This window comes from Pogoniulus pusillus, chromosome 1 (genome assembly GCF_015220805.1).
Source record: "Pogoniulus pusillus isolate bPogPus1 chromosome 1, bPogPus1.pri, whole genome shotgun sequence".
Lineage (NCBI taxonomy): Eukaryota > Metazoa > Chordata > Aves > Piciformes > Lybiidae > Pogoniulus > Pogoniulus pusillus.
The window spans coordinates 44,257,663-44,279,801 of NC_087264.1; the positions used below are offsets into that span (position 1 = coordinate 44,257,663).

Genomic DNA, 22,139 nt, shown 5'->3' on the forward strand with positions numbered 1-22,139 from the left:
TTCTCATGACAGCATAGAAACAAAATGCTTGGACTGTTTTGTCTCCTTCCTCATGTAGTGCCCCACAGCCAACATTGCTAGATGCTCCTCCATCCTCCTCCAGAGACTACTAAGTTTGGTAAACAACTTTTCATCTCATCACATTTCAATTTCCATCTAAATTAAAACAAAAGTCTGAGCAGGTTTGAGGCATGCAGGCTTCTTTTGTAAACACTGGGACAGAAATTGACTGATCACAGTTGAAAATACTAACTAGAGTTTAATTGCTGGCTTAGGGAAAGAATCACCACAGTAGTAGCCACATGTAAATATGTACATGCACATGTGCATACATTGCAATCTAATTTTCAGCCTGTTTTTATTGCTTAGCTAATTCAGCATATTCCTATCCTCTGTGTTTAGGAGACCTAGCTACTTATAGCTGCAGTATTCCTCCCTCCTGGCTAACCATCAGGAACCACTTTACCAAGAAAATTCACACACTTCACACACTTCTTGTGTTTTGTGAAGCCCTTTTTGCTGGAAATCCAAACCTGCATTTTTTCATCTATCTCAAATGCACTCGATTAATACAAGAAAATTAGCACAGCATACATAAGAATAATGTTTATTTTGTCCATTTCATCGTGCTCTGTGTATATCTGCTCTTCACAATGTCACTAAATGCGGTCAGTGCCGTATATTCACTGTGTCTCTGGCACAAAACCAGGATATGCCTGTTGGTCTGCTGATCCTGCAGGTTAACTTATTCTTTCTCTTTGTACAACTGCAGCTGTGAAATTACTGAAGCCAATTCTTTCTCCAAACTTCTTCCACAAAACCCATAAAGGCTGTTAGCTCATGACTTTAGAGTTGAGGTGTTTGGAGCTTTTTTTAATGTATGTTTTATATTACTTTTTCCTTCAGATTTATCCTTATCTCTCCCCCTCTTGCTCTTAATATAACAAAGCTTCATTCTTAAGTTGTATATGGGAGCCTTCACTTGGCTTTGGAAATTTTAAAGCATTTAAAACTTTTATTATTTAACTCAAACCAAGGAGGGAATTATTTTCATGTTTGTTCATGATGTGTTCCTGTAATTCCCCATAATAACCTAATTCCCCCTACCCCACTGTAATAAAAACAAGCAAATCCACCTCCCCTCATACTCACACAACTACCTGAAGATGCAGTGTACATGCATCTGTCTTTTTGTGTAGGGCAGATAAAAATAAAGTTTATTTGCCTTTTTTAATTATTAGTGGAGGATTTTTTTCTTGAAATGGCAAACTTATCTTTTTCTTCCTTGGTTACACAGAAAATTAAGTAACTTCTTATGATTTAATATGTTGCTGGGACAGGATGGCCCTTCTGTAAATCTGTTTAGGAAGGTAAACTAAAGATCTTTAACCTCTGGATAACTCTTTCCAAATCACTCTGTTATATTTGTTTCTGCAGTTATCTACATAAGAACAAATTCCTGGAAGTTATCAACGATGATGCTTTTCTGGGAGTGCACAGTGGACCAACTTTACTGTGAGTAGGAGAAAATGCAGTAAGGAAAGCTTTAAAAATACTACTATTTTAGGTTGCACTATCTTTCAAGACATCATTATTAACAGCAGGGAAGGTAATGTTTGCAAAAATCAAACAAACAAAAAATCACAAGCAAATAAAACAAAACAAAAAATAGCACAGAGAAGGGGAAAGAAAAACAACCCAACCCCAAGAAAAACAAGTGATGCAACAAAAATGACTGCTCACCAGCAAATAAGTGATGCTCAGTCTCTGAGCAATGAAAGCCCTAGCAAACTTCTACCCAGTTTTTACTGATGGCCATGATGTCATATAAAATCATAGAATCAATCTGTTTGGAAAGGAGCTTTAAGACCATCAAGTCCAGTCATTATTTAACAACCAAGTCTGGTGCTAAACCATGTCCCTTAGCACCACATCTATTAAACACTTCCAGGGATGGGGAATCAACCACATAGGGAATCCTAAGGGAGCCTATTCCATTGTCTTCACTTTTCAGTAAAGAAGTTTCCTCTAATATATAATCTAAACCTCCCCTGGTACAACATGAGGCTGTTTCTTCTTGTTCTATGATTTGTTGCTAGAGACAAGAGACCAATCTCACCTTGCTATAGCCTCCTTTCAGGGAGTTGTAGAGAGTGATAAGGTCTTTCCTTAGCTAGTTTTCTCCAGACTAAACAACCAGAGTTTCTGCAGCTGTTCCTCAGAAAAACAGTTCTCCAGACCCTTCACCAGCTTTGTTGTCCTTATCTGGACAGGTTGCAGCACTTCAATGTCTTTCTTGTTACGAAAGCCCCAAAACTGAACACAGTATTCAAGTGCTAAGCACAGAGGCCTAATCACTTCCCTAGTCCTGACAGAGGCCAGGATGCTTCTGGCCTGGGCACACTGCCAGCCTGTATTCACCCCCCAGGGTCTTCCTTTTCTGTGCAGCTTCCCAGCCACTCAGGGCCACGTCTGTAACATCACACGAGGCTGTTGTGACCAAAGTGCAAGACCCAATAGTTAGCTTGTTGTATCTCACAAAATTGGCCTCAGCCCATTGATTCAGCCTGTCCAGGTCCTTCTGTAAGGCTTTTCTACCCTTGAGCAGATTGACACTCCCTCCCAGCTTAGCATCATTTGCAACGTTACTTAAGGTGTCCTCAATCCCCTCAACTAGATGGTTTATGAATGTATTAGAGAACTGGCCTGGATACTGAGGCCTGGGGAACACCACTAATGACTGGCTGCCTACTGGATTTAACTCCATTCACCATCACCCTTTGGACCTGGCTATCCATCCATTTTTAAAACCAGTGAGGTGCCTACCCATACAACCCATGAGCAGCCAGTTGCTTGAGGAGAAAGACACTGTGGAAGACAGTGTCAAATGCTTTACTAACTTCCAGGTAAACAACATCCACAGCCTTTCCCTCATCCTCTAAGCAGGTCACTGTTATTGAAGGAAATCAGTACCTGTCTTTCATGAACTGTCATGTAGACTGCGCCTGATTGCAGACTGGTTGCCTTGGACATGATGCTTAATGGCACTCAGGATGATCTCCTTCATGAGCTTCCTTGGTATTAAGGTCAGAATGATAGATCTGTATTTTCCCAGATCCTCCTTCCAGCCCTTCCTGTAGATAGGTACCGTATTTATCCGATCTCCAGCCAGCTGGGACCTCTCTTGTTAGTTGGAACTGCTGATAAACAAATGAAAGGGGCTTGGTTAGCACTTCTGCCAGCTCTCTCAGTGCCCTACGGTGTATGCCATCCAGTCCTACAGACTTGTGTGTCTAAATGGTGCAGCAAGGCGCTAGTCATCTCCTCTTAGATTACAGGGCTTTGTTCTGCTCCCTATCCCTATCTTCCAGCACAGAGAACTGGGTATCCAGCGAACAACTGGTCTTAGTAGTATTACTAAAGACTAAGGCAATGAAGATAATGAGTACCTCAGCCTTTTCTTCATCCTTGACCACTAGCTCCCACCTGCATCTAATAAAGGTCAGAGAGTCTCCATTAGTTAGTCATCTTTTTGTTACTAATATATTTGTAGAAGCTTTCCTAGTTGTCTTAAATTGATAGAGCCAGGTTTATTTAAGTCTTTCTTCTTGAAGAATGTTCAGCCTTCCTGAACTACTTGGCCCTTCAGGACTGCCTCTCGAGGGACTCTCTTGACCAGTCTCTAAAACAGGCCAGAGTTTCCCTATCAGAAGCCCAAGATGGTATTCTACTGACCCCACTCTACTTCTCTAACAATCAAGATGCTACCATTTCATGATTTCTGTGCCCCAAAGCATTACATTACCCACAAGTCCTTCTCTGCTCACAAACACAGGGTCTGGAGTATCCCTTTGGTCAGTTTGGGTCAGCTGACATATGCTGTGTCCACTACCAGCTTCTTGAATACACTCAGCCTATTTCCTGGTGGGTTGCTGTGAGAATCAGAGAAGGCCTGACTAAGCAATACCCAAACTATTCCTGTGTAATCCACACTGTTTTCAGCACAAGTCCAATCTGTAGCCCCATACTCTGAATCACTGAATAAAGCATAATGACAATGCACTGCTCCTCACCTGAAAATTAAATCTTGGCTAGGATTCAGTGATTCAGTTGACCTAATTTATTAAGTGCACCAACAAGAGCTGCTACCTAGAGTGCAAGTTCAACAAAAATACTATCAGGCTCATTATATAATATGCTTTTACAAGACATACAGTCCAAATTCAAAACATCAACAATTATCATACAAAATACATGAGTAATTCTGCTCCAGGAAGCAGAGGTGCTCTTTAAAACATCATTTTCTAATTTAGGACTGAATCTTACTGTAGGAGGTTCTGTTCTGTTACTGGGCACAGGAAGTCTTCAAGCAACATATTCATAATCAAACATTACTAATTCATATATTTAAATAATCTTTCAGCATATAGGTAATTGTTATAATTGTATGTGCAATATATACATACAATATGTAAATGAAATAATCTATATTAATTTTTTATATCCAGGTGAAGATAGCTAATAATTTTGAGAAACATTAAATCTTGACTGAAAACTTATTTACAATGTTCAAAATGCATGGTTTGGATACTTATACACACAGGGAACAGGCAAACTAGAACACATTAAAAAAATTAGCAAATACAAACATTAAAACTGGAAAGAGGTTCTTAGTTTCAATTATACCTCTTGCTCACCATGAGACTTGAGAGGTTCCTTTCTGCCACTGAGGCAGAACAGCATAAGAGAACATAGTTACAAAATTTCTTAGAGAGAGGCTTTGAATATTTACTCACAAAATAGCATCAGACAGAACCCAAAACTCAAAGGGAATTCTGTCGATGTCTTGAAGGTCGTTGCAGGCAAAGCAAAAGTAAAAGCAAAAAGCACTGTGGCAAAGGCCTATTTATTCATTGCCCAAAATGTGACAGCCCCTTGGACCATGGAGATTCACCAATCAAAACGGCAGTTCGTCAAACCCGACCACATTAGGTAAAATCAGGAGCCTGCTTTCCCTTATTTAGGAAGTACAACTCTGGGCAAGTCTTGTCATCTCCCTGCACTCTGCTTCCCCTCGACCCCCCACCCAGCAGAGGGAAGGGGGTGATAGGATCATGCCTGGGCAAGCCAGGACGTGTATCTTCCATGACAATCCCACCCTCTGGCCGTGGGCCACTTAAATGAGGGCAACTAACTACCACAAGAGTTTCTTGTGTGGATTGCCTTAAGCATGTTGCTTTTCTGGGCAGTGGACACCCTTTGGTAAGATTTATTACATGCAGATTGTCTTGCACAAAACTCAGTAAGTTATATACAAGCACAGGTTACATACTGTACACATTATACAGAGTATACAACTGTACAAACCATATTACTCTAAGTAGAGCATAAGACAAAACAGTGTCGCCCAAATACCTGGCACTCTTTATTAATCTCACAGTATCACAGTATCACCAAGGTTGGAAGAGACCTCATAGATTGTTAAGTCCAACCCTTTACTACAGAGCTCAAGGCTAGACCATAGCACCAAGTGCCACGTCCAGTCCTGCCTTGAACAACTCCAGGGACGGCAACTCCACCACCTCCCCAGGCAGCCCATTCCAGTGTCCAATGACTCTCTCAGTGAAGAACTTTCTCCTCACCTCAAGCCTAAATTTCCCCTGGTGCAGCTTGAGGCTGTGTCCTCTTGTTCTGGTGCTGGCCACCTGAGAGAAGAGAGCAACCTCCTCCTGGCCACAACCACCCTTCAGGTAGTTGTAGACAGCAATAAGGTCTCCCCTGAGCCTCCTCTTCTCCAGGCTAAACAATCACAGCTCCCTCAGCCTCTCCTCGTAGGGCTGTGCTCAAGGCCTCTCTCCAGCCTCGTCGCCCTTCACTGGACACGCTCAAGCATCTCAGTGTCCCTCCTAAACTGGGGGGCCCAGAACTGAACACAGTACTCAAGGTGTGGTCTAACCAGTGCAGAGTACAGGGGCAGAATAACCTCCCTGCTCCTGCTGACCACACCATTCCTGATGCAGGCCAGGATGCCACTGGCTCTTGTGGCCACCTGGGCACACTGCTGGCTCATGTTCAGGCGGGTATCAATCAGCACCCCCAGATCCCTCTCTGTCTGGCTGCTCTCCAGCCACTCCGACCCCAGCCTGTATCTCTGCATGGGGTTGTTGTGGCCAAAGTGCAGCACCCTGCGCTTCAAGCTATTGAATGCCATCCCATTGGCCTCTGCCCATCTGCCCATCTCCCCACCCCCTTGACCGGTGATGGGTTTTGGCTTTTGTGACACCACATCAAGAATGTATATGGAGCTTTTCAGTTTCCCACCCCCCAGATGGAGATGGATTTCTGTCACAGTGACAGTTTTTATTCAATATCGTGGTGAGGAAGAATTCCACACTCCCCTGCTGAGCGAATCTGGAACATCTGAGCTGCTGCTGAGGCTCATGGCACTTCTGTGGATACTGCTGCTACTCATGAGACCAGTGTCATCTTTTTCAGTAGATCTGTTGCATTTCCTTAAGTTATTAATGAATGTCAGCAGCACAGATTTAAGCAGCCATGGACGCAATAGCCTTAAGTGGTGCTCGGGCATTATATCCAAGGCAAGAGCTAGCTTGACCTAGTCCTCCTTTGAAAGAAGAGGATTGCAGGAGAAATCACTGCTCGGGGAAGAATCGCACCCTCTAGGCTTTCCAGTGAAACATCGGTTTCGTTCCAGGCTGGAACACATTTCCATAGATTCAAAGGTGACCAGGGAAGCGTCTCTGTGACAGACTTCGCCTCTGTCACGCAGTGCTGCCTTGTCATATGTGCTCTCAGCTGAGGCTGTAGAGTTAGCATCTTTTTGCTGTTCAAAGTTGGCGGCTTTTCCCCGGGACCACGCCGGGATGCTTCGCGATTTTTACCCGCCTGTGGCTGGAGTTGGCGGCTCGGTGAAGTGCTGCCTCCGGGCGGGACCTGCGGCTCGCAGGCGAGCTGGATTCCTGCGCTGCATCGCGGCGTTTGCTCGGGCGCTGCTGTGCCGGTACAGCCGCGGCATTCTGATTCGCCCTTTCCGCGCCGCTCGGCGACTCCGCTTGAACTCGAGTTGCTGGCGTCGGTGCGAGCGAGTGCACTGCGCATGCGAAGCCTGGCAGCGCGACTGTCTCTTGGCTTCGGAAGGGCACTGCCTGTCCCCTCCGCGCAGCTTTCGGCCCAGCTGCGCAGCCGTGGCTTCGTTACAGCGCGCCGGAGGAGCCAGGAGCTGTTGCCCCTGCAGCTGAAAACAATCCAGGCAGTTTTTCCGCAGGTTTTCCAAGGCTGCTTTGGCTCTCCTCGGCTGAATTGAGGATATTCTAGTTTGAACAGAACGCTAAGGTGCCTTTGCCTAAGGGCAGAGCCCATTCTATTGTTTTGGCTAAGCTGTGAGCAAATGTATTGACCCTCCTCTAGCTTGGGATAACTCGGGGAAGCAGGCTAGCTTTAAGTCCTGCAAGGTACGCAGTGAAACAAATCAAAAAGCCTCCCATTCTTGCCTAGTTTTGCAAGCTCTCTCTCCAGGCTCGGGATTTTTTCACCAGCACTTTCTTAGCTCCTTTAGGGTCTGCACCAGAGAGGTAGCCAGGATTTACACATGATTTTCCTGAGCATTTGTTATTAGTGTTTAAAAAATCAGTTTGGGCCACCAGCAATTTCTAGCTGCCCATCCTAGACCCGAACCTGTTACCTTGTACCCAAATGATGTAAAATTTCCATGACAGTGTGTCCTGCCGACTATGCCAAATTGTTACAAATTATACAAAATTAATAATCGATATTAACAGTATTCTAAGCCTATCAGTTATATAGGTAATGCTTTTTCAAGTGTTGTGGTATTGCATTACTCAGACATTATATATGATTAGGTTTCAATTCCCAATGGTGCTATGATGCATTCAGTCTCATTTTCTCAATTATCTGTCTTTTAAATTCTCATTGTTACTTGATTTCATACTGCAATTTCATGTTTCCAGCTGTAAAAATACCGACAGAAGCTACTATCCCATACATCTAGTTCTGAACTTGACTTAAAGAATTAGACCAAAAAATAATAACCCGAGGGGAAAAAAAAACCCACCACCACCACAACAAGCAAACAAAAATCTGGGCAGCTAGATCTGGGCAACACTTACATAAACATCTGGTTCAGAAAGCAACACCTCTTAAATCATAAACTGTGTTTCTTTCCCACATTCATCTGAAGCTCTCTGATGTCTCTTCAACATTCAGTCCAACAAGTAAATTTCATGTAAGGTGAACAGCCTAGAAACACCACAGAAGATAAGAAAACGTGTGAGGAAGAGACAAACCAGTTAACAAGCCATAATGTTAAGACTGGTTGAATGTGCTTTAGTTGCTCTTACACCCCACAGTGTAAACCTACACTATTGCTGAGGGACCACATCCAGTACATGAGCAAGTGTTGTGGTATTGCATTACTCAGACATTATATATGATTAGGTTTCAATGTCCAATGACTAATTACATAATAAAGTCTGGATCTAGGCTAGAAGTTAATTTTGCTAGCAGGTTACTATAATCTTGAATATTTGACGTTTCCCAGAAGTAGTATAACTACAGGTTTCCATATCACCCTTTGTAGGGGTTTGTCAAAGGTCTTGTGGAAATCTTGGGAGACTCCAAGCAGATCTTAAGCACAAGACTCAGAGAAGACTGAAAGGGAGAACCTGTTTTCACAGGTGCTCTTCTACGTGCTGCCTTCTTCCAAGTGTAACATTATTTGGTGGCTCAACTGCTGACTTCCTGCAAGGGGCTAAGGTGGAGCTTATATGTCTCTTTTACCAATTCAACCACCTCCTTTGATCTGCTTAAGAAATTTTTGGTAAAAAACATCCAGCCCTTCTTACCATTCATTTTATCAGTTTCCTGTCTAGCCTCTTCTACTGTCACTTCAATTTGAGACAGATCCTCCTGAAAATTCTGACCTCTTGCCTGTTCTCTGTGTTCTCTTTTCACACTGTTTATGGCAGCACCAGCACTAGCTTAGCATCTGTGGGCCACTGCTGCAGTGATGCATATACTCAGATACCAGTTCATTTTCAGTTCTTCCTCTAGCATGAAAGCATGTTTCCAGGCTTTTCACCCACACTTACTGTTTTAATTAATCCAGGAGAGTTATTATTCTTGTCACATATACAGGTTATCTCAGCAACCATTGATACCTGATTTTGCTGAGGCTTTTCAGAAATCCCATTTCACTGCACAAACAGGATCATCTTTCTCCATATTCTTGTGCCAGAACATCTTCAAAGATCTATCAAGAGTTTGTGAGGTGTTCTTTCCATTTCATTAAGTCTTACAACTCCCATTACACAATCTTTAACCATGTTCCCTTCCTGCAGGTAGCTGCCACCTCCATGAGGACTTGGTGGAGACCCATGGGGGCTGCTGAAAGGCCAGCCTTGTCTTGGTAAGATCTATCTGAAGATCTAGTTTACCAAGATGTTTTGCTTCAGAAGGAGAGATCTATAAAACTGAAGAAATTTGTGAAAAAAAAAAAAAACAGGAGAAGGCCACTAAGCTGAAAAAGGGACTGGAGTATTTGTTGTAGCAGGATGGGCTGAGACGTTTGGAAATGTTTGGTCTGGAGAAGAGTCAAGTGAATCTTATCAGTGTGTATAAATACTTGAAGACAGGGAATCAGGAAAATGGAGCCAGAGTATCCTCAGTAGTGTCCAGAGACAGGACATGGGGCAGCAGGCACAAAGTGAGATACAGGGAAGTCCATTTCAACAAAAGAATAAACGTTTTTACAGTAGAGGATGGTTGAAGGCTGGAACACATTGCTTAGTGAGGCTATGTAGTCTCCAGTTAGAGAGACACTGAGAAGTCAATGGGACACAGGTCTGAGCAACCTGCTCCAGGTGACTTGGAGAAAGGAAGGTCAAATTGGTTGATCTAGAAACCCAACTATTCTGTGATTTTTTTAAAAGATAAAATGATAGCAGGCAGTATTCAGGCTCTAAGAGACAGTTAAGGGCTTGGTAGAAACATACCTTAACTTTCAAAAAGGACTCCAGAAGAACAAAACAAGAAGTTGATGTGGATGAAATCAACTAATTGTGACATATTCAAGTATGTATGACAGCAAATAAGCTATTAGAAGTAAAAAAGCTCTCATTCAAAAGGAGAAGGGAATTTCTAATTCAATTTAAAAATTAATACAAGCAAAACACAAATGTTTTAGAACAACTTGTTTAAATCCTGAAATTAGCAAGTGTCTTCTTTTAGGTGCAGGAAATCAGTGAACAGATTAGACTTTTGGAGGGCTAAGAAAAATACTCTTGGGAAACACTGCATAGAAAAAAGTGGAATTATTTATTATATACTATCAGAGGGGTTGTAATGAAAGTGCTCAAACAATGCTCCCACATTAGAACATTTTTTTAGAGGTTTACTTCTTTACAGAGTACCACTCTGAGAAAACATCTTGAACTCAAGTGTCATCAGGAGAGGCTTTGGGACAATGCAGTAAAATTAGTGTATGACATTCACCTGCCAGTTCTAAAGGACATCTACCTGCCCTACAAACTGTGGTGTACTTGCTGAGGTGGACTCAGCATCAGATAAAATAGAAAGCAACAAACATAACAATAATTACATTTTTGGAGAATAACAGGACAGAGAAGATTTAAATTTCAGTTTATGAAGAACATTGTTTTAGTAGAAATGAGTCTAAAGAGGTCCATAGCTCTACCAATGGAACTTTGTTTTTGCATATGTATTTGTGTCTGGTTGGCTTTAAAGTTGTAACCTCAAAAGTCTTGATGTTTCTTAGCATTCATATTCTGCACTATGAGACAATGAAAAGCAAGAGATTAAAAATACAGAGAAAATCACAGGGAAGTGTTCATACTGGAACAAAGTGATAAGCTGTTCTGTGGAAAAGGATCTAGTGTACAAGAGGTTCACCATAAGCCAGCAGTGTGCCCTCATGACCAAGAAGCCAATGGTATTCTGGGGTGCATTAAGAGTGTGTCCAGCAGGTTAGGGGAGGTTCTCATCCCCTTCTACTCTGCTCTGGTGAGGCTGCACCTGGAGTGCTATGTCCAGTTCTGGGCTGCCCAGCTGAAGAGGGACAGGGAACTATTAGAGTTCAACAGACTGCCACAAAGATTATTAGAGGACTGGAACATCTCTCATGAGGAGAGGCCGAGAAACCTGTGGCTCTTTATTCTGGAAAAGAGAAGACTGAGAGGGGATCTTATAAATAGATATAAATACCTAAAGAGTAGAGGTCGTGAGGATGGGGCACTTTTCAGTAGTGGTCAGTGGTAGGACAAGGGACAGTGGGTAGAAACTAGCACACAGGAGGTTTCACTTGAGCTTGAGGAAAAGCTTCTTTACACTTGAGAGTGATGGAGCACTGGATCAGGCTGCGCAGAGTCTCCTTCTCTGGAGACTTTTAAAGCTGGCCTGGATGTGCTTCTGTGCAACCTGATCTAGGCAAGCCTGCTTTAGCAGGTAGGTTGTACTAGATATCTCCAGAAGTCCCTTCCAACCTAGAATTCTGTGCTATGAAATCCCCATCTCCCCTGGATTTTATTTTTGCTGTAACATTATATGAAAATCTCTAACTACTGTGAGAATCTGAAGAAATTCTGCTCCAGTCACTGGATATTTTGGTATTTGTCTTTTTCTTCCTTTACCCAGGGATGTCTCCAGAACAGCAATTGCTAACCTTCCAGCCAAAGGACTGGAAAGCCTTAAAGAATTAATGGCCAAAAATACATGGACTTTAAAGAAATTACCAGCTGCAAAGGTATTTCTGCAGCTAATGCGAGCTGACCTGTCATACCCAAGTCACTGCTGTGCTTTCAAGAGCTGGAAGAAAAGCAGCGAGTGAGTTTCACTAACGTGAAATCCATTTTGAAGTACTTAAGTGAAGACAATGTTTTATTATTCATATAAAATTACATCTCTTGGTACTTTTGTGACTATTTTTTCTAGGTACAGGGAACGTTCTTTGAAACAGAAATGACAGTTGTAGCTAACAGAAGAAAGAGTTTTTGATACAACAATTTGCAGGGCCTTCTGCGACAGCAGGGTTATGGCCTTACGTCTCCTATGTTTTCTGACTAAAAAAAAACAAAAACCCCTTAGAGAATCATTCTAATAACTTTGTAGGCAAATTATTTCAAATTCCATTATGGCAGGATTTCCAGCCACCCATCAGAAGAGGTGTGGAGAGCTCTTGAAAAGAAAACAAATAAAGATGTCTTGATGAAACACTGCCACTCATCTGTGGCAGGGAAAAGGTGGCAGGGTGGGAAAGAGGGAGGATTTAGTGTGATTAGCAGCAGAATTTTACTGCAGAATGCAAATCCATTGCACTTTTCTCCAAAGTTTCATAAGGTTTAGAGAATTCTTATCCAGACCAGTGCCCGATTTAGGAAGATAGCCCCAGACTTCTGCAATACTGAATTTATGTTTGGAATACACAGTATATTAAAAACATGCTACAAGAATTATATGAATTATTCAATAACAAACACACAAAGCAATAGCTCTGGTAGTTACAAAGAACTGGGAAAGTGATGATCAAAAAGAAACAGAGGAGTGGAGAGATTCAAAACCTGGACAGGTAGAATATGCAGGAAGAACACAGCGCAGTCTGATGACTGAAAGAAACAAGTATTTGCATATCAGTTAGTAGAGATAAAAATTATCAGACACAACTGTATAAAATCCCAAATGCTATGCAATGTTGAATTCTGCACACCTGGAAATGAGCAATACCGAAAGCATTGTGACAGTGGATCACAGTGATCACAAAAAATTTATGCCAGATTACAGGGTTTTTTTCCTAGTCAAAATATGAACAGTTTTCAACTACAGGTGAATCATATCGTGATGTTCAGCATTCCCAACCACTACACTGCAAGTTAGCTGTAAAGCACCTACAACAAACACACAGAACAGAAATTAAAACAATGGAAGTTCTGGGAGGAATTGATTTGTGAGCAAAACCGATAAGTGATACTGTATGTATTATCTAAGAATATATAAGTAGTAAAGGTCTTGTTAGCTTCTACAAATGTAGATCCCAAGAAGGGAGAGGGATTATGGGTGCCAAAACCCTCAAATTATTACTGAGGATAGCTGACAGCATCAGAGAAAGGGAAAATATGGTTGTTTTTTGGGTTGTTTTTCTAACAAAAGCCCAGAAACACTCAAGTTCTGCTAACAGAAATTTACCTGATCACACTTTCATAGCTGTGTTTTCCTTCACACTGATCTGAAGGGCTCCATTTGGTTACATGCTGTACTCCAGGCAGACTGTAAATGCCAGCAGTGACTTCCCCCTCTCCTCTTTCAGAATCCTGGAGTACCTGACGTGCAACGAAAGTGGCAGTTACAGCTTCCGTAAGAGATCAGTGCAAGCCCTCAGAGGTCCGTTTTACAAAGATTATGCAGAAGAATACACAGAGCAGACTGATACTGGGTATGACAAAGATGACAAGTTCACAAATCTTCAAGAAAATTCCCCTTATTACCTCTTTGTGGAAGAGCATGAAGGAGGAAATCTTGGGTTTGGCCAAGAGCTCAAGAACCCTCAAATGGAAGATGTCCAGACCTTTGACAGCCATTATGACTATTCTGTCTGTGGAGGCAATGAAGATGTAATATGCACTCCAGAGCCTGATGAGTTTAATCCCTGTGAGGATATAATGGGCTATCAGTTTCTGAGGATTGTGGTGTGGTTTGTGAACCTGCTGGCCATCATAGGTAATGTTTTTGTCCTTTTCATCCTTCTCACCAGCCATTATAAACTGACTGTGCCGCGCTTTCTGATGTGTAACTTGGCCTTTGCTGATTTTTGCATGGGGCTGTACCTCCTCCTCATTGCTTCAGTGGATCTCTACACCAGGTCGGAGTACTATAACCATGCTATAGAGTGGCAGACCGGGCCTGGTTGCAACACAGCTGGCTTCTTCACAGTCTTTGCTAGTGAGCTTTCTGTGTACACTCTGACCGTGATCACCCTAGAGCGCTGGTATGCCATCACCTTTGCTATGCGCCCAGATCGAAAGGTTCGCCTCCGACATGCCTCACTGATCATGCTGGGAGGGTGGCTTTCGTGCTTCCTTCTTGCCCTTTTGCCTCTTGTTGGCATCAGCAGCTATGGCAAAGTCAGCATCTGCTTGCCTATGGACACAGAAACAGTGGTAGCTGAAGCGTATGTCGTCTTCGTTTTAATATGTAACATTGTTGCCTTTGTCATCATCTGTGCCTGCTACATCAAAATCTACCTAACGGTGCGAAACCCTCAGTATAAGTCAGGGGACAAAGACACTAAAATTGCTAAGCGGATGGCTGTGTTGATTTTCACTGACTTCCTGTGCATGGCTCCTATTTCTTTCCACGCTTTATCTGCCATCATGAACAAGCCACTGATAACTGTCACCAATTCCAAGATTTTGCTGGTGCTCTTCTACCCACTCAACTCCTGTGCAAACCCCTTTCTTTATGCTATTTTCACCAAAGCTTTCCGAAGAGATGTGTTTATCTTGCTGAGCAAGTTTGGCATATGTGAGCATCAGGCTCAAGTCTACAGAGGTCAGACAATCTCAGCTAAAAACAGCAGCAGCTCTTATGGACAGAGAATGAGTCGAGGGGTTGGTCAGATTCTTACAAGCATTCAAGAGCCAGCCAATGATTACCTTCCAGCTATAGCAATGCAGAACCAAATTCTTGTGGAAGAATGCAAGCAAACTGAGCTGTAAAAGTGTAATAGGCACCACCTGGTCAAGAAGTGGCTGTACAAACAGTGAATCAAGTGAGAAGACAGCATATTCTCCATATCCTTTCTCCCTAGCTTATCCTTTGTGATCATAGGATCATAGAATGTCAGGGGCTGGAAGGGACCTTGAAAGATCTGGTCCAGCCTCCCTGACAGAGCAGGATCACCTAGAGCAGATCACACCAGAACACATCCAGATGGTTCTTGAATATCTCCACAAAGACTCCACATCCTCCCTGGACAGCTGATTCCAGTGCTCTGTCACCCTTACTGTGAAAAACTTCTTAATCAGGTTCACATGGAACCTCCTATGCCTCAACTTCCACCTATTGACCCTCATTCTGTCACTGGGCATCACTGAGGCTGGCTTCATCCTCTAGGCACAATGGATGTCTGAAAGTACCTTCAGAGTGATCTTCTTATAGACATGTCACTCATTTGAACTGATTGGTCTCACTGAAATCAGTGCAGATCAAAACCTACTCTTTATGATGCTAATACTGGAAGTAGATGTGAATGTCCTATATCTTAACTCTCCTGTTTAGATAAACTCATTGAATACAAAATATAACCTCATCTAAAAAAAGTTTAAGGGAGCAGGAGACAAAGCATAATACATGGAGGTACCTGTATGACTGAAAAAAAGGACAAAGTTTTGTAATTAAAATTAGATTAAAAAAAAAAAAAGGTTGACATTCTCAAATGCCAATTGCCAATGTATCAAGAGGTTCAACTGCTTATCTAACAGCAAATTTCTAAAACTTCCACCAGGGGCTAAAATGGAACAGATTCCTTCTGTTTCTGCCATCCTGAGCTAAAATGAAGGTAGTCTCCCATTTGCAGTTCTTGGTTTAAAGGTATGGGGGGAAAAGAAGCCTCTTCACATTGCCTTTATTGTGGTAAAAGGAAAATGGCATTCATCTCATGGCCATTCATAACAGGCAAGAAACATTAGGGCATGTGTCTTTGTGTGCTGCAAAAATTCCCTTACTATCTTTCTCTCACTCTTTGATAAACTTACTTAGGAGATGGTGTTGTTTGGATAGCCAGTTCTGGAGAACAGAATCGGCTCTTGCCTCTTTTCACAAGTGGGAATGAGGACTCCACACACTGGAAGTTTGAAAGAGATGTTGTATTTACAAGAGCATATATACAAAAGGCAGACAGATAGAAGATGTATAAAATCCACTAGGCCCAAACCACCCTCCTCCACCCTGAGTCGTCCTGAAGGTAGGCTGAAATCAGCCCCTCCCCAGCTGGGCCTGCAAGTGGCTCAACTCCCTCTCCACCAGCTCCCCCATGAGCCAAGGTAAGAGCACACGCTGCTGGGAGAAGTGGAAGCAAGAGAAGCAGGGAGGGGAGATGGGAGAGGTCAAGTCAGGCACTTTTAAGCTGTGATACCAGAAAAGGAATAGAATAACAATATTACAGTATCTTGGGATGAGCAGGTCCATCCCCCTGGGATGGACCTCTGTCCCTATGGTTTTGTTTAAGGAGACCTGGGATCCCTCAAACTACCACACTGTGGTTTGTATTTTTTGATGCCTGAAACTTAAGGTTGTACTAATTCTTCTCCTAATTACCCATTCTTTAGTACTGTTTAATCTGAGCACATTTGTTATGTTGGACACCCTGTAACTACTGCTTTCTCACCACTCTGGTTGTCCTCACTTGCTCCTCTCTTACAGGGATAGCGCTTTCCTGTTAGCAGTTGCTGTTAAGGCAACTCAAAGGTAGACTTAGACAAAGGGGGGGAGCAGATCATGCCTTCAGTTACTTCATATGCTTTAGTTACTGAATGAAATGCTGTTAGTTCATCCAATATGCTTTAAGAACACCTCTCCACCTTGTGAAATTCATGTAGTGATCTCTGATTCATGTAATGTCTGCAATACAGCTACATAAACCATACTTCTGGTTGGCCACAAGCTTTCTGTAGCTTAGACACATGTTCTCCACACTATGCCTAAGGAAATTCAAGCTCAGACATAAGGAACAATTCAGTCCTTTACTTCAGAAGAGCACTAAAGCATTCTGCTGTACTTGCTGCTCAATGAAGACAGAGCAATATTGATTTTGACTCTGATCAGTTCATCCATACACCACATACAAACGAACCAGGGCCTAGCTCACTACATCTCTTGCAGGCATCAAGACATGAGGTAGGATCTGCTCTGCACACCAGTTTGTGCAGCCTCAGTAGCTGGTTAGGTAAGCAGCATCAGACCTGTTCTCAGCCAGCTGTAGAGACTAGCTCTGTAGGACTGCTACTAACATTGTCATTGATCATTTCATTCATCTATTTGGAAGACTTACCATGAGAATGGAGAATATTGCTTGAATCTTTGCCTTCAGGTAGGTATTTTAAAAGTTCATAGGTGCATGATGAGATGCAACCCACTCCTCTGGCTTCTGGCAGTCTTCTGATACTGGACTAATAATGGGAGAAAAAAATGTCCTGAGTGCTTTTATTTAGTATTTCATAAGCAATTAAGATGTTAAGCAGTTAAGACAATTAAGTTTTAATGGACAAACTGTACCTTATGCTACAGACTTCACAGATACTAGTGTACCAGTGGAAAAGAATATCCAAACTTGAGTCATGTTTCTTTTTAGAAGGGAAAGACTAAATCAACATTTATTTTAAATGTACTTCTGAAAGTAATATGGATCACTTACTGCAAACCTTTTTATACCTTCAAGCAAACCAGAGTATTTGTTCCATGGGAAGCAGTAGGACATTGGAAAGATGTGGTATGTTGGACTGATTGCAGTATGCTTTTTAATTGATACAGCTGCTGGCTGTAATAGAGGACAGAAATTTACACATTATTGGATTTTTTTTTTTTTTTATACTGAAAGGCTTCTGTGATACTGCCTTTGTGAATAAAGTTTGACATTCCTGGTTCATGTCTTGCATAGTCCTTCTGGCACTTAACTTGGTAAAAAGTATTTCTAAAGCTATTGGAAATTTCAGACAGTAGGTTTTAAATTTGCCAAACTTTTTTCTTGTAAATGTATCCTATGGATATTCTCTTACATTTCTGTTCTGATCAAACTTTCCAGCTACTTTTAGGTTTGAACATAACTCTTATGTAATATTTGATCTTTTAAACCTCTCCTAGCAAGAGGTATTATTGCTGGCATTCAGTACATGTATTCTCTAGAATACTTCAGTAGTAACACAGAGCAATGGAATAAAATGTTTGCCTCTTTCTAAACCTATTGTGTGACAGCTGCAGTGACTAAGGCTTGGATGCATCATGAGAAAGTACTGCCAGAGCATTTTGGTTTATTAACATACATGAAATGCACTTTTGTTTCCTCTCTTGCTAGACAACTTAAATATTAATGCTTGTAGTACAGTATTTGGAAAACCTGTACAAAAAAAACCCTCCTAAACAAGTGAAGCTTGATTTGAGCAGATGTCCTATGCTTTTGGGTTAAAATTAATTAAGTCCTCCCTTCCAGGCTGTTTGAGCAGGCTGATGAGTAACAGCTGGTTTTCTAACACACCTTAGGCATCCTCACTTTAATTTCACTCAGTAATCAAACTGTTTCTAGGTTGCAGTTAGAACAGGACAGAGTGAGGCTTGACATTAGGTGGATATCATGCCTTTCCATTATGTATTCCCCTCCTCCTTGGTTGGATTTGGGAAACATCTAACATTATACTGCACTTCAATGTAGGCCTTCTGGGTTAAGGACTAAGCTGTTGAAGGACCATCATCATGCCCTGGAACAGAAAATAGTTAGTGATGCACAAGAGATTCTGACAGAATCATCAACTTAAGAATTCACACAGGTTCAAAAATGCATCTGCATAAAGGTCAAACACTTTTGATCTATTTAATCACTTCCACCAAACCAGGTATTTTTGTGAAACTAGATGGGAAAGGGAACAAGTGGAGCCTCTGTGGGGTCATTACATAAGTGTTTCATCAACAGATTCTGTGAGTTCTAACTTCCTATCCTTACCAACGCTTGCCTTGCCTCACCATGCACACACATTGAATTGCCACAGTACTTCAGATGATCAGGTTCCAGATTAGACAGAATACCAATCTTGTGGAATTTTGTCATTCTTTTAACTGCTTGTGACTGTTTAGGTAACCCACCCCCCCCAACTCTTATGTAATCACACAGACTAGACTCAGCCAGCTGGAAATTAAGAAATGAAGCTTTATATTTACATCTTAGCACAATATACAAGCAGATATTTACAATATATGCAGTATATAGAAGTTAAAAGTAATACAGAAACACAATACCCCTCCCAGAAACAGCATCCCCAGGAGGGCTCCCAACCCAATCCCCCCCTTCCCCCTCCCTTTTCCCCTCCTTTCAGAAATAACCAGATCAGCTCACTTGATAAATTTGGAGATCTGAGGTGAGATATCAAAAAAGATGACAAGTAGATTAGAGGAAAAAGGGTTAGGTGGATTAGAGTTAAGACAGACAACCACAGAGACCAGACCGCCAGAAAGGAGGCACAACCAGAACTGAGACCTGAGCAGTGTGTGAGAAGTGACTGTCTTATCTATATTTTGACTAGTTGTGTTTCTCAGAAGAATGGGTGATACAGGGTACATGTTTTCTTCTTTTCTTTCTACTCATAGCTAAGGATTTCTCTCAGTAAAATATTCCAATTAGTCTCAAAGCAGCACACTGCTTAACTGTATTTTCCACCCTGAAAATATTAGGTAACTATTCCAAAACATGGACAAGTCTCATTAGCTGTGGCACGGGGCTGACCTCATTGGGGTCATCCTGAGCTTAGTCCTTCCAAGAACTTAAGTTTATGCAGAATTAATACAAATCAACTGCTTTTTTGGGTAGGAGCATTCTGTGTTATCCTGATTATATACAATGCCAAGCCTGGCACGTCTGGTCATCTGAAGTCATACCCTTAGTGTTGCACATATGTGTAGGTCAGTTGAAGCTCATGAATCAGACAATTAGAAAAGGAGGAGCACACTTATTTTGGTTCTCAGCTGTTCACTACGTAGCCATGAGACATCTCCTTTCTTTCAAGGAATGAAGTCTGTTGTGAACATCAGCTTCATTCACAACACATCTAAACCCTCTAAACACATCTAAAACAGTCATTACAAAGTGATTGAAGTGGATAGTTACTTGAGCATGTCAAACCTACCTTGCTTCGGGGAAGAGCCTTTCTGTTGCAAACATTGATAACCAGCTTGATTACCAAATCCAGACTGCCTGTCTTAGAGCTGAATAGTTTCAGCTGAGGTGACAGCAGCTTTTCCTTGAAACGAAAAATGACAGCACTCCCTACCTTTTGAGAAGGCAAAACTGTAACACATCAAATCCAAACACTAACATGGGCTTCAACAAAAAAAAAAACAACAACCTTTTTTACTGCAAATTCTGAAGCACTGAATGCCTGCATTCTCCGAGGCTTGCTGCTGACTGGCATACACACAACAGCACTGAAATACCAAGCACCACCAAGGCTGCGTTTCTGCTGCCTGGATAGTGCTGGTTTCAGTTTGACTGTAGTGACAGAAGCCTCCAAACGCAACGTGGATTACTGCTGCTGCCTACAGGGAGCTGTGGAAACAACAGATCGGTTCTGTTCTAACCAGCTACAGATTTTAAATTCAACCCAGCACTACTATGTCATTATAAAGCAGCAAGAAGTCAGTTTTGACCAAAGGCAATTAGGAGGGGTAGCTGACACACTGACAGATGCACCTGCCTGTGAAAAGTCCAAGGGAAAGAAAAAAAACCACCAGAATGTAAACAAAAACCAAAGCCAAACAAACAGCTTTTTTTAATTCCTTACATACACTTCTCTTTTGACTACCAAGTATGTTAGCACTCTAATTTTTTTAAAAGACTGGCTAAAAAAAGCTTCTAAATTCTATTCTTATGCTCCATGTTCCCTCGTTTTCCTCTTTCCAGCTTCTCTTCATGCCTCCTTTCGCTGCAATGAAAGACATCTAAAGTACTTTACATTTCCCTCAGATTATCTAAAATTAAGTTACATGGCAACATATACACAATAACTTAGGACAGAAAATGCAAGCCAAAAGAACTTGATCTGCTAAAGAACTGCTTGACTTTCCCTCTGCTCCCTTCCAAAACCAACTTAAGTGATGCATACGGAAGTGTCTGTGATGTGAATGTACTTGCTCTTCACCTAATCTGTTTTTAACATTGGTATCATTGCACATATTGAGCCATCTGTCAACGCTACACACACACACACAGAATTTCATGGCAGGCTGCTTTCATGTTTTAAGATTAAAGCCAGTTAATCAGACAAATTTATTTCTCAACACCCAGTACATCAGAAATATTATCCCAGCACTAACACTCTGTTAAAAGCTTGAAGGAAAGAGCTTCCATCCAGCAACAATCCAAGTTTCTTGAAGAAAAAACAAAAGGCAGCTCAGGACAGATCAAAGCCAACAAGCAGAACTTCCCCAGGGTGAATTCTGCACTAGGTCATTTTTAGAAACACTATACCTCCCCAGAACATCATTCCCCAGAACCCAGTACATACTGATTCCAGACAGCCCACCTAGAGTCAGCCAGCTGATCCTCTGAGCAGAAAGCTCTGTGTGAAATTCTTGGACATTGGTATGGCAAAAGACACAAGGAGCCCTGTCTGCAGGGACCTTGCTGCAGAATTCCTAGGGAAATGTGAATAAGCCTCTGGAAAAATTAAGTCAAGTGGTCTGTCAGGAAAAAAAAAGGCAGCTTATTGTGCCAGTCCAAACCATTTGCTCCACTACAAAGTACCTGGGGTTTTCTTTACCTTGGCATTACATCCTGCCAGTTCTGTCACATGTAAAGCAGCATCCCAACTCTGTTGAGACTGCATCAAACACATCTTCTGTTCCTGACATTGATCAGGCTTGTCTGCAGTGAAGTTCTGCTTCTTTTGGTATCTCTAGCAATAAAAAAACATTTCTACCTTGACTTAATCACATGTCCACATGTAACAATTTTTTTTGTGTTACAAGATTTTTTTTAAATTTAATGTTATTTTTTTATAATTTAACTATAGTCTTTGTTTTGGACAGTATTGAAACATCCAAATTAAACACCTGCTGTTTTGAATTTCAGTAAATTGACCTAGGAAGTGTAAACCAAATACACTCAGCTATGTTATTTTTTTAAAATAGTTATCACTAGTTACATTATTTTAAAATAATAGTTCACCCATTTCCCTCTTCAGAGAGAGTGTTTTGACTTATAGAATCAAATGGGTAGCTCATTTGTAATGCAAAGTGTTATTTTCAATTATTTACTCTCTCTGACTACTTCATTATTTCACATAACTCACTTTCAAGTTCTGTAAAGACATGAACTTTTATACTACATACAA

General features: G+C 41.7%; 1 protein-coding gene across 1 annotated transcript in view; it reads left to right on the top strand.

The window, feature by feature from the left end:
• Positions 1-14,762, top strand: part of TSHR (thyroid stimulating hormone receptor) — a 50,554-nt gene extending 35,792 nt beyond the window's left edge. The window contains exons 9-11 of the mRNA XM_064153652.1: positions 1,438-1,515; positions 11,689-11,877; positions 13,355-14,762. Of these exons, the coding sequence (XP_064009722.1) occupies positions 1,438-1,515; positions 11,689-11,877; positions 13,355-14,762 (1,675 nt within the window). The remainder of the gene's footprint in view (positions 1-1,437; positions 1,516-11,688; positions 11,878-13,354) is intronic.
• Positions 14,763-22,139: the final 7,377 nt, after the last annotated feature.